Source organism: Vanessa atalanta, chromosome Z (genome assembly GCF_905147765.1).
Source record: "Vanessa atalanta chromosome Z, ilVanAtal1.2, whole genome shotgun sequence".
Classification (NCBI taxonomy): Eukaryota; Metazoa; Arthropoda; class Insecta; order Lepidoptera; family Nymphalidae; genus Vanessa; species Vanessa atalanta.
The window spans coordinates 14,604,900-14,619,566 of NC_061902.1; the positions used below are offsets into that span (position 1 = coordinate 14,604,900).

Here is a 14,667-nt window from a genome sequence, read left to right on the forward strand (position 1 = left end):
AAGCGGAGAGAGGTATACCAGGATAGTATTTGATATCTCACGCCTGTCGTTGCCACCGTTCAAAACCACTTACTATGGACCCATTCCATTTGCTTCTTTGACGTGTCTGATTTTATCGAATACGAGTCTGCATTTCACTCGGGCAACTTTTCATTCATTTTTTTAAGTGATGAGGGTCCGAGCGCACTGTTAAAATTTAACAATACATTCGGCCAAGCGTTTTTTATTTTCGAAACGATGCAGAAAATGCTAATTTCTTGAATGAAAACATGGTGATACGAGATGCAGTCACTACATCTCGTATTCGACAAAATAATTCCGAGTTTTCCGAAACGTTGTGACAATTATATATAGTATCATGCCTGAAAGACAACAAAAAGCTCAAAGCTTGTTTATCATCTATGTAATCTTGAATAATTTGTTTTATTAATGTTTTATTTTTAAATAATTAATGAATCGAAAAAGTTAAAAATAATTGCGGTACTATTTTATTATGGAAACCTTGCCCCAAGAAGGATTTATTGACTTTGCGGAAACTCATTGTTATACTACTAACTATGCGACGGTACGATTGCAGCATGTAAACCAAGCCTAACACATGGCGTCTAAACTTCCAACTAATACATCATTATATTAAAAAACTTGAGATCTACCGCGATTGCGTTCTCTTTTAATATAATTCTATATTCTCGAGAACGGAAATTTCTAAGTTTCTGTATATATATATATATAAAATATATAAAAATATATACAGAAAAAAAATATGTTTAATTTAATTATATTAAGAACTGTAATGAATAATCATAAACAATAAAAAAAGAATCGCTATAAAATTTCGCAATTTACTAAAACTATAACACAACACCTTGTTCTAAATATTTAATTTATTGTTAGAATAGTTTGATCGATTGATATTGGTCAAAAATGGCAATCAACGTGGGCATTTATATTTAGATGTGATAAATATTATTCAGTCAACTGTGTTATGACTGGCCGAAAATTTCAGCATAAATACTTTTTAACCAGTAGGAGAAAAACAAACTCACAAAATTCATATCTCAAAGAGGGCTTACACATGATTGTTTGATATGCAATTTCTGATTCGATACGAAACCTATTAACGAGGTAAAAAAAGAACATTGTTATTTTAATGGAAATAGTGAATAGTACTGTAACATAATAAAATAAAAAAAATACAAGTTTATTTTCCGCCATAACAGTTAATTCGTATGAAGGAGGCTAAAAACAGATATAAAATATGCATTGAAAATTCCGTTCACATTGAATACTTTTAATACTTTGTAAAATATTTAAATGAAAACTGATTTTAAAATACTTTAAAATCAAAATATATTAATAAATTCCCAGTTTACCATCACAGGTAGGCGTCGTACAGAGATATTTTGTGAAATGTTATACTCATTACGACAAGACTGAATATCAACTCGTAAGTATTGAGAATTATTTTTTTCAATGACCTAAAAAAACTTTTCAACAGAACCGTTACATAATATTAGGCGGAGACATTTTATTAGAATTAAAGCTTTTACCGGTATTGGATTTTTCCAAGATTAAATATGTAGTTGAATGACATAGTGAGTATAATGATACAATAAAGTTTAAGAATAATTCTGATTCCTGAAGTTATTTTCTTCTTGGAGAGAATATTTTATGCGAGGACGTGAGGGATACATATCGACTATTAAGGGCAGTACTTTAAATGATCGAGCAGCATGTAGTTACTAATAAAATCAATTGTAGAAGCAATGTTCTTACATACAATACGAGTTTGTTCAAAACCTTAGATATATAGCCTCCTTACACATTCTATTACTTCCACTCGTACCTTACAATTTTATTTGGACTTATTTAAACACTGTTTTGCATCGAAATGAACATTGTATAGCAATTTAGGATACTTATTTTACATATATTTTTTGTGTCGTATGAGTCCGTTACAACATTGCGTACTTGTCAACAAGAAATTTTATAAGTTTAACTTCATAGGCAATTAAATGATGTTACAAAAGCTTACGTTCTAATAACGTGGGATAAATATACTCTAGTTTGTAAAGACCTACATTAATCATTCAGATAACCTCGTACCCTCGATATTTGGGGATTAACCTTCGGCCGGCAACTTGAATCACTGATGAATTACTTTTTTGCGTGTTATATCGGTTAAGATACGCCGAAAAAGGTAAAAATAAGGATATGTACAAAAATCTTATAATTTAGTAACCACCGGGGTCGGGGTGCGTATTCTACCGAAAAGAGCCGGTAACAAATTCGTTAGTTAATGTAGGAATTTGTATAAACTACATACAATTTATATTCAACGATAAATCGAGCAATTATTGTATTTTTGATAGATTTAAACAATAAAAAAAGTCCTCTAAAACGTAAAATCTTACGAAAACGAAAGCCTGAAGTGATTAGTATTTTACTGAATTAAGTTTTTTTTCTAGTATCAGAATTAATCTGGTTACGTACATATAAAATGCAACTGTCCTTATACTTTTCCGAAGTTAAATAATATATATATTCAGTAAGTCTCATTTTTGAACAATAAAAATTCTATCCTCGAATCATGTCGATGTTATATGGCACAATAAAACATTTTCCGTATAAGTTATAGTTTTACTTACCTCGATCAAAGTCATCAAATGTTTCATGTACTCCGCCTCCGTGAAAATAAATTCCTTTATAACAGCTTGCCTTGACTGTTCTTTATCTGGTAAAGCTACAGAAAATAAAAGGGTGTGTAGTGATTTGTCAACATTTGGACCTTTAAAAAATGTTTACACTATTTCTAAGTGAAATGTCAATCAACTAAAATTTCCATCACTAGAACCGTTATTTCTTCGTCTGACTAATATTATAAATGTAAGCCGATTGCAGTAGGATTAAGGTCAATAAAATAAGATAAGTTGAATAAAACATTTTAGCTTTAATTTCAAGTTAAGGTAACAAGCAGAAGTCATATTGTGGGTTTATTTTCTTAAACTAGTCCATTTTAGGTCTATGTAGTGAATTCGCTGCGACGGTTTTCTGTAAGTATCATTAAAAATATCTATGTACCTAAGCTAATGCTATAAACTCTAAACGCACATAAATACCTTATATATTTATCACGTGATATGATAAGCATATAATTTTTCATAGAAATATGTTTATTAGAATGTTTTCGAACGTACACAATAATTTCCACACAAGGGTATTTTTTAGTTTCCGGATACTTCCGGATACGGCCTTACTCAATAGTTTTTAATAGATATATATTACTCAATAGTATTTATAGATATAGCTCATTATGTTAATACAACTGGAAAAAATAATAAATCCGTGGATTTCCGGAAAACAATGCCAAAATTAACTCATGTACTTCAACTTCGTAGAAAACCTTTTATGTAAAAGACCAATCTATATATTAAAGATAGTCAGAATTACAATTTTTATGGTTTAAATAATTATGATACCTAATTGTCATGTAGTAAATATTTTTAAAATAAATAATTAATAAATATTATTGAAAATAAAAACGCTCGTGTTAAAATATTTACTGCGAACTAAGACTAGGTTAGCTACAATTGCTACAAATAAAAATAATTTCTTTACATTCACGTACATTTGAGTAAATTTACATTCTAAAACCGTAATTTATTTTTGTCTTTGCAATTTTTTTTATTCTTATATTGATACTTCCACACCAAATAAAACGCGCAATAATTTTGTTCTAACGTTCGTCTAACATTGTCCCGACGTTCGTTAAAGATTCCCTTAATTTTATGGGTCTATCTACTATTTGTTGCGTCGTAAAATCATCGTACGGAATTATCTAGGTCGAAATATCGGATGCAATAGCATTTCTTATTAAATGTACTAAATAAAAATTTCAATTTCTCATGAAGGTAACAACATGAAAATATCTTAATAAATTGTTAGTTTGTTTTCATGGTCAATCGATATTTGATGAACATAACCTTTAACAATCATACTCGTAGTTCAGACTGACATTATCCTTATAATCGACTATGATTATATCAGTAAGTTAATTCAACCTTTTTGTTTCGTTTCATAAATATAATGTTCTATCAAAAAACAATTCTATATAAAATATTGATGTTCTAATTAAATGTACGGCAAAACATTAATATAATCTGTGTTTCTAAGTGAGCCAGTGTAATTACAGGCACAAGATATGTAGGTACGGTTTAGTGGCTTGATATAAGGCCACTTATCCCCGGTTATAGGTTCAACCTCAGGTCGGGTCGATCAAAAGTTATTGAGTTTTCTATTGCAGTCAATATCTATGGACGATGGTGAAGCCATCGGGAATTCGCTTTCATATTTTTGTAATGCTCAAACAGTTAATGAATAATCTGGCCTTAATTAGTTGAAAATATATCAAACAATAGAGCGATTACGAGTGGATGATATTGATTACGAAATATATTACTCCAATCAAATATAGTTTTAAAGTCTATTTAGAGTTGACACATTATTTTATCTATCTATGTCAATGCGTCGATACATCGCAATGAAGTAACATTTAGTTATATTAGTCTTGGTAAAAAAACACAGATTATTATACGAGATATAATTATTTCAAAAGGAATTCGTTATTATTCTTGAGAAAGCCACAATGTCATGAAGAGACAAAAGGTTCGGGCAACAATTACAAGGAGTTGCCGCAATTATACTTTGTAAAAGTGAGACAAAATAAAAGTAATATCTCATTAAAGCTAAAGATATCTGAAGCTATTTAATTTGTTCTCTCTTATTGCTCCTTTGTTAGTTAATTTGCCCGCGTAATATCTTTAATTAATACCATAATTCCTGGTTATTGTAGACATAAATCATCGACACAACTTTAACAATTATTTTTTCTTTGCGTATCATGATTCTATGGAATCGAATCGATATCGTAGATATTTTCCTTTCCTTTCTATGTAGAAATAGTATTTAGTGTTTTCCTATATAACTTTTAGTATTACGTTTAGTATTATAAGATTTATGAAACCAAATATATTTTTTTTTCTTGACGGAAAACTAGACAACATTTTATTGGCCCTGCTTCTGGTTTGGTACCACAAAATTAGGATTTGCAGCCTCATACTACAGCCATTAGAACGCGGATGGATAGATTAAATATTTAAGGAGAAAATAACTTTAAACTATAAGAATTTATTTATTAAATATAAATAAATTAAGGCACTTATGTGGTGCTGTCTCCGTAGTTACTCGTATTGATTAATGATTGTAAGAAGGCGTCGTACTGACCGCCAATAAACTTTTTGCCGGCTTTGGACCTAAATTGTCGATAATTATTAATTTATTGTACGTAAAATTTTTGCCCTTTTTAAGACTTACAAAATAAACCTTATTAAAATATTAACTTATGGCTTTAGAGACAAAATCACCCACGCAACCCCCTAATCTACCTTCACTCATCCCCTAGGGAGTTGCTTTCCATAAAATCCGTTCTTATTGAACGTTTATGATTCATAAGAAACATACTTGCCCAAATTTTAAATGTGTTGAATTTGTTGTTCCGGAGAAAAAGTCATCAGATGAATTCGATTATCCCTTCTCACCGGGAAGTCGAATTTCGTAAAATCGGTACATAAGCTGATATAGTATGCCAAATGACATATGCGAATATGCCAAGTTTATTAGCCTTTTAGTACCAGATGTTACTTAACGCTTCATTCCTAAAGTTCGTATTTGATACTTATATGAAACATAAAAAATATACTATTATCAAGTAAAAAAATGTTCGTGATATAGGATTTCAGAGGATTGGTATAAGTTAGTAACTGATAGATTTGTAAACATCGCATTTTAAAATGATTGTATTTCTTTCTTTTTATAATAAAATTATGTTTTTATAAAATGTTACCAAATCAATAGGTTTAATTTATAATATGCATGATATATAATAATATCTAGTATGTTTTATGAACAATGTGTTTATGCCTGCTATTACGTTACACAAACAGTTTCTGTATCAGTTTCGCGCTTGCCACGAACACTCCCGTATTTACCAGCGATTTTGTTTCCAACAGTCAATTGATATAAATGAATATTTTGAAACAAAATATATATAATCTCTCTACTATACTTATAGCACATTAGATTTATACATATTTTGTTCGTGTTTTAACAATTTGTTTTTGGAACGAAATTCTGTTATGCGGCTGAAAGTAGAGTGAAGTGACAGACAACCCTTTGTAGTTATTGTTTTAATTCACACGGGTTTTATAATAACAATCTTATTTATTGTCATAATATTGAAGACACATCTTTTAGTAAACGGGAACATCAAATAATTGACAATATTTATATTTTTCAGTTTTTGTTACAATCATCCCTTATCTCCCAAATTTTCAACACAGATTAACAATTCCCATGTCAAGTTCAAAAAGATTTATTTTTCATCTTTTATTTTTAAAAATTTCGAACTAAAAAATATCCATTACATTTATATAATTCTGTGATTGAATATAACTCATTAGCTAGAAGCTTACAGCCTTTAATGATTATTATAAATATTTTATTTAAAATAATTTATAGGTTTATAATATATAATATATTTAAAGGCTTATAATATATAATAATGAAAGCAACTTTGTTCCGAACGGGTACCCCACGACACATATCTTTTTTTTAGTTTGATACGTGGATGCATGTAATGACTTAGTCTTTAAAACGAAAACAGTAGTGACGTTATGGTGAATTTATTACGCCCTAGACGGCGTAGAATTCCGACCTTCACTATAATTAAGGCATCACCTGTTTGCTATCGCTGCGTTATCAGCACGTTTCATGGTTGACTTAGAAATTTTTAAACATCGGCTAAATTTAGAAAAAATAAATATTCTTATCAAAATCTACGAAATTATCCATAATAGTGCATAATTTATTTTTTATATATTTAGTTTATTAATAAAAATTCTCACGTTACTTACACGATTTATTTCTTATATATTTTTTTAGTTGTAGAGAAAAAAAAATTCCAAATTTTAATTACGGCTTTAATGTCGAATGCATTAAACACGAGCTGTCGACGTCAGCTACTATTTAAATTTTAAGTCAATACTAGTTTATAAATAATAATCGTAGTTAACTTTGAATGCAACATGAAAATTTATAAGAGATTTCAAGGACTTTCAAATGCCTAAATTAAATTACATGCAAGACACTTAAATAAGGTATAGTTAGTTCCAGGATAAGAATTTATTTATTTTAAACGTCAATGTATCCCCATTTATTTTTCCTGTACGAAACATTTTAGATTATGCCGCAACATGTAAAATGTTTTACCAATATGTTATTTGATAGGTAGGTAGTTTAATATTTAGTAAGTCAATGTAACTGTGATGGAACTGTTCCGAAGTTTCCGATACGTCGTTGCGGATGGCGAACTTGTCCAGTAAAACAACGCTGTCGCTGAAAGTTTCATATTTCCAAATGGAACGGTGAGAAATTTTGTAAAGATTTACAATATGATTTAAATACCATAAATACTTCGATACTAATATTATAAATGTGAAAGTAACTCTATCTGTTAATGATTCGAGCTTTAACGGCTTAGCCGATTTAGATGAAATTTGGAATAGATAATTTGAGTCACGGAGATTAACTTTTTTAATTCGTCACTCGAGGGGGTAAAATATGAGGTGACGGCGCGGGTAAAGCTGCACGTTCAGCTAGTTTATAATAAAAGAGACAAATAATGCAAATTTTATTCCCACACATATATTTATTAGGGTAAGCGACAATATAGCAAAACTTGAGTACCCAAAAAGTGTACTAAATGTAGGAATAATTTAAGTTACAACTGTATTTGTTATTTCTGTTTTCTTCTGCATGTCACATCTTATAATACAACTGCTCTGATCTCATAGCTCAACATGATCGGAAAGAGTTCAGAGGAACCCACAAGAAAACTCTTTCTAATTATTTTGTAATAATTTCATTCTTAAAGACTATCCTGCATTAAACTTTAAAATATTTATAAGTCTATTTGCCTTTATCGATTCCTATTAACCTATAATAATAGCTGAAAAATTCAAATAATCATTTTTAAATCTACTAGATAAAGGGGATGGAAATTAAAAAATATACCTAATATTTTAATTTATACTCTTGTATAAAGTTTTTCTTTGTTAAAAGTAAATCTAGCCAACAAGTATAAAACTTTAAATATTGTTTTAGTTGGGTTAAGTTGTAAGTTTTGTATGAGAAAAGGTATACTGTGCCATGCATCCTGGTGCCAAGTAACTTAGAGTATAAGGATTAACTGAGCGCATGTGAAAAACTGTTCCGCGCGGTTTTATTAAACGTTACTCCGCACTAGCGTGATAAATATACACCACCTTTTACCTTTTATTTTATATGTTTTTAACCGAATACATAGTTTTGCCTGATAATATCTGAGACTAACGCATTAAAAAAATAGAGTAACAAGAAAATTATTCGCCTTATAATATTAGTCAGACAGGTCCAAAATGTGACAAATAATCAGTCATATATCATATTGTGTAAATTCGACTAAAATTTCTGTGACACTATATTTTTACATTAATTCTTCAGGTGCTATTTTTGCTTTACCTAATTATCTGTGTGTTTAGTTTGAAAGTAATTTAAAATAAGCACTTACTTTTCCAGTTGAAAAATTCTTCGTAGTTCTCCTCCTTGGTGGCCCACAGGAGGTACGCGTAGGCTTCTTCGGGAACAGGCGTGATGTCAAATCCTCGTAGTGTAGGCACGCCGTGTTTGGTGTACTCCGCCAAAATATTAGCCAGCTCATAACGAGACTGTGAAATTTCCAATGATTTTAGTATTCGATACGAAAAAGAAATACAGGCGAGCTAATGGTGCATTATAGTTATTGGTAATCATCTCGGCTCTTAGACCATTCAACCTGTCAATAAGTCGTCAAGTTTATATCTGTTATACTATGCTCCTTATACATCTAATAAAACCGGCTCACTTTTCAATACTAATTTTATAAATTTGAACGTCCGCGGTCTATCTGCCTGTTTCTCTTTCACGGTCAGACCACAGAACGAATTTAATGAAATTGATATCAAGCAAGCTAGAACTCCTTGGCAGGACATAAAATACTTCTTTATGCCGCGGGCGATAACTTATTGTCATTTACAGTTAAACACAGCATTACAAAATATTGATGAATGGATGGTATTCTCGGAAGCGGTTCTTGTGCAAGTCACTAGAATCTACAATAAGAAGATACATGATTAAACTTCATCTTAAAATTCTATTCAATTAAACATTGCCGTCGTGGCATTTCAGTCGGTCTTACCAGGCGCGCCAATAGAAAATATGTAATAATACACGGTGTACGTAAGTGAATAAAAACAATGTGCCCGGTACGGATGAACTAGAAACTAAGTCAGAATAAGGTCGCGTTACAGAATGATGAATCGTAATCCTTTTGTTTACATTTTACTATTATTTTGTACCTAGGTACCATTGACGCCTAAACTTAGCGCTTCGCTCGCTACTAAATTATACGCCGACTCATCACTCAATCTAAATTACACTTAATAGCATGGTAAGAACTACATTTTATGTAAGTTAATTTAGCTTCCCTATACACATAACTTTAATTCGAATCCTTTTAAAAAAAGTATAATAATCAGGCGAGTGCATAGTATACGCTTGCTTGCCTATATTGTTTTTGTATGTATAGAATGCATAAAGAAATCCGTGAAGCGAAAATTTTAATATTAAGATAGATACATACTATAACACATTTTAATAGATAGTTATTTACTAATAATATAAATAAATCTCTGAAAAATATGTATATAAAAGTGTAACCAACAAGGGACAGATATCAAACATCAAAACCCATAGAATTTTGTTAGTAATATCGCAATGAAGTATGCATGTATACGCGCCACGTCCACATAAGAGAGCAGAGAGCGACGACGGAGAGGGAGCATGACAGCATAAGAGACCGAAATTCTGTTAACCGTCACGACATAATACGGTCTTTCCACCAAGGTAAAGTTAAGTTATAATAGTTCCTACAAGTGTTTCGCGTCAAAAATAAAAACGAGTATATAAGATCCAAAATTAGTTAAATATATATATAGTCTATTCCAACCACAAGAGGACAAAGGTCAAATAAGCAACATTGACACCGAATTGGCGCGATATAATCGGTCTAGGGCTTGAATAATCTATGATCTTCATTATGGATTTGCGAAAATCGGAACTTTGGAAGTAAAGTGAATATAAGAAGTCCCGTGGAATAGTGTTGTATTATAAATAAGTAGTTCACAACACAACTGACCTAGTTATATGGAATATGAATCTAAGATTTGAGTATCTTTATTCTTTCTCTTGAAATAGGTTGTACTTGTATTGACTTGGAGCTGAGATGTCTTAACCTATGTGAGATGAGTCTAAACCGAAGACGTTGACAATGAAAATGCGGGCAATCATCACTGAGTTCATGTGCCTAATTTACGTTTACAATAATTCATCTAATCCTTGACGGTGGAAGAAAACATAGCGGGGAAATGCTCGTGTTTTGGGTGTACACCACAAACCGGTAGTGATACAGCGTGCTTGAATCTTTTCCTTAAAAAGAGATGTCTTTAAATGTATATATATTTTCAGGCTTTTACTGTAACGTCCAGTGGGATGCATATTATGATGATAAAAGCTGAGTTCACAATGCTCTAATATAATGTATTGACAGGAAACTTCATCTTCATCAAGGAGATCGCGTGTGAATGTTATTTAACATTAACATTTTATTTTAAAAATTGATAACCATTTAGCCACGGCTCTTGTCTTGCCAACATTGTCCCGTTTATTTCTTGTGCATCGTGAAATAAAATATCAATTGTAATATATCAGTATATATCTTTATGGATTATAATATAAATAGTCTATGTCCTATTGGAAAAAATAATCGAATTTTATGCCAAATTTATATAAATTTATTTTAATTACTAAGTAAATCAAACTTCAAGCTAAGTTTGTAACATTACTAGTAACAAAATATTGTAATATTATTTGTATTTATAATTTAAAAGTCGAATTAACGAAAGTTTAAAAACTGTATTTTAAAAAAATAAATTTTTGCTTTAATTTCAAATTCGGTTCAGACAGTTCCAATTGCCATCGATTTTTCAGCTCGTCTTAACCCGCTACAATATGAAGTCAGAATTTTCTTTTGACTTGCTATCGCCAATCGGGCACGGTAGAAGCAAATAGATGTTCAAGTTTGACCTAAGCTACTGGGGCAATTTACCGCAACGTAACCTTACAACATTTTTAAAGAAATTTCGATCTATTACGCTGGCCTTTGCTTGGCATTTATTTTCTAGAGGTGCATGACCTTTACTGAACCCCTATTTTATAACGTGAGTGAGGTGAAAATATTAGTACTTATAAACATAATGATCTCCTACTTATATCAAAGACCAAAACCCTTTGATATCATAAACTGTGAAAAGGTCGCTTAGGGTTTTTTTAATTTTAATAATAAAGATAAAATAATTGTTTGTTCTTGTGTCTAATTAATAAAACCAATATTAAACAATGTGAATAATTTTATTCATATAATTATACCTATTTGTTTGAATAAATATTCTTAATAACAAAATATGAATCAATACTTTATTAAGGGTTTGACTTTAAATATGATACCAATAAAATCTTACTATTTTATGATTAGTACTCAACTATGAATGAAAATATAAATTCTCCATTTTGGTCCCTCGATCGACCAATGATTAAAGACCTTAATATTAGGTAAAATAAAAAAAATAATAATATTTCCTATAATCTTTTATTTACCCAAGTTGTATATGTAAAATATCTAAATATTTAAAGCTTAACCTATAAATTACCTACCAAGAAATATTTAAACAATGCAGTGTGTTCTTCTTCCGCGTAGCAAATCAATAAAGATAGAAAGAGAAATAAATCAATGTTTAACTAAGCTTTCGTTAAACGACGATTAGTGGATAAACCAAATTGAAACAATTCATCACATTATGATTAATAATATGTATATTATTTATTCTGTAAAGGCTGCGCCAATCACTGGATCTAAGACTCCAAAAGATCTACGTCTCATCGTACGACGATCGTATCGTGCTACGTCATCTAGCGACTATGAGAAGCACGTTATATAGATATTTCGACGATACGATAACGCTTTGTTACACGGCGTCGCACCAGCACTTCTTGTTGTACGTTAATCCAATAGCTATTTAGGATAATATGGAAAACTTATAAACGTGAAAATAATATCGGATAAAGTATCACAATATGAGTATTTCATCAGTTTTATTCGTTAATTAGATTTTTCAGATGAAACTACATCATACCAAATTTCGATAATTAATGTTAAGATCTAACCTAATTTGAATTGTTGTATAAACTATTCACTATATAAACTACTTACAATATAGTTAAGTGGAATTATCAGAAATATTTAAACTATTTTGTACCCAAAACATGGTCCAAGGGTTTCGCATAGCTAACATATTTGTTATGTTTAATAATTAATTTAATATTAATATATATCATATACCACACCATATCATATACCACTGATGTGTACTCTTTACTATTCCCATATTGTAATTAATGACGCACCATATTCATTACAAAGAGAATTATGTCAATACATATATACTTCTAAAAATATAAGTCGTGTATAATAATTAATAATCCATGTTTGAATCAGAGATGAAAGTGCAATTTTGTTTGTACGAATAAGTACAACAGTATCACGTCTCCTGCGCTAATGGCGGACGTGGCGTAGGTATATAGTTTAGGGTTGCTGAACTAATGTTGAAATCAAACGAAATGGTACCTTAAGTCTTAAAAACTGCAATATATAATTTAATTACGTTCCTAACCGTTATATTATTTAAAAGAAATTTCTAATGTCATTTGGATATTTTATGATGGACAGTTTTATCGAGAACTTTGGCGGTTTAATGCTTCAGCTTAAAAGGCATAACGCAAACGTGTCATCATTAAAATTTGTAATAAAAAACGAACGGTGACTTGAAAGTTGCATTAATATGAATCTTATGAATGAGAATTATTAAAACGATTCACGTTCAGTAAAGTTACATTCAAGAGAACGTAGGTCAAATAAAAATAGAGTCCAAAATTCGCGAATGCTGTTGTAACAAGTTTGACTATAAAATAACATAAAGATAAATTTATGAAGCAGACAATGGACCGATACCATTGATAATAGAAGTTCCAAAAAGTACAGAAAACGATACACGTGTTCTAACTACTAGGAAATCTCGACAAAAACTACAACTTGAGATTTCTAAAAGACTTTTCTGTTTAACGGACACGAGAGTTACCGATAGCAAAACAATAGTTTTGTCACCTTATTTCTTTACATGTTATGTTAAACCAAAAAATTGCCTCCAATAAATCTGTACATAAATAAGGCAGTATAAAAGAAGGCAGCGATTATATGAAGTGAAGATATGAATCTCGGTGAAGGTTTTATATTTTGTACGATTGGGGTCGAATTATTCGCACCGGCGAGTCGAACCTTGTTTAACATCTCAGGCATCATCAAGATCCGCCAATTACCTCAACCTACATCTTCGGACGAGTTTGACCACACTACTATGTAATACATCATGCATTTCGAAAGACCATTTAATTTTATGACGCGTTAAACAAATGTAAGCTAACGAATGTAGAAGGTAAACATCAATGTTTAATGTTTATGGCGTATATATAAGTAAATTACTTCTAATAATATATATGTTATATAAGTAGATACATACTATATACATTTTACTATATAGAGGAAGTATAATAATTTGTTACTGGCTATATATTTTTATTTTTAAGCATTGAAATAGTATTGTTTTTGATCAATATTATAAAACATCGTTTTTAATCAAATTAATTGCTTTCGTGAAACTGAAAAAAAAGAGAAGCTATTGCCTAGTAGAAGGAGAAATTATTTGCATCTATTATTACTTTTAGCTTTAAACATTCAAAGCCGAGCAATAGTATTTGTATTGGCTGAAATATACTTACAGTTTTCTCAAAACTTACAAAAATATCAATGACTGTAAAAACATACAATATTAAAAACATCTACAAATTTAAAAATAGAATGAATGAACGGAAAATAAAATCGTAATCAAATCAAAGGGTAATTAATGTTTTCGTATAAACTTGCGCATATAATTATATAGCTCATACGATTAGACCCATTAGCGTGAGCAACTTTTATAATATCCAAACATCAATTAGAACTTCGACTTTCGACCTTACGACACGCCCAACGATTCGATCGCCACTAATGACTGTGAATCAAGTCCGATATTCACACGAACGAATTTAATACGAAGCGAGCAGAGTTCGTTTTGCAGATAATCGAATTACGAGGATTCGTAGCAGTATTAATTCAAATCGACGGACTAATATTTGTGCAGTAAGTGCAACGAGTGCAACGGCAAAATAAATCCTGGATCCAGACGAATTAAATTTTCGACTTCGACTCTGTTGATCTCGCATGTAAAAAACGGTTTTTGAATTTATATCAGGTAATAAAATTACTAATAGTCAGGTGCCGTTACACAATTTTTGAGGTATTAAATTCCTCAGTTACATTATTGG

General features: G+C 30.5%; 1 protein-coding gene across 3 annotated transcripts in view; it reads right to left on the reverse strand.

The window, feature by feature from the left end:
- Nucleotides 1-14,667, reverse strand: part of LOC125075888 — a 48,958-nt gene that overhangs the window by 12,525 nt on the left and 21,766 nt on the right. For all 3 annotated transcript variants that reach the window (XM_047687722.1, XM_047687725.1, XM_047687724.1), the window contains exons 5-6: nt 8,666-8,822; nt 2,649-2,743 (exon numbers count right to left, since the gene is read on the reverse strand). In XM_047687722.1, the coding sequence (XP_047543678.1) occupies nt 2,649-2,743; nt 8,666-8,822 (252 nt within the window). The remainder of the gene's footprint in view (nt 1-2,648; nt 2,744-8,665; nt 8,823-14,667) is intronic.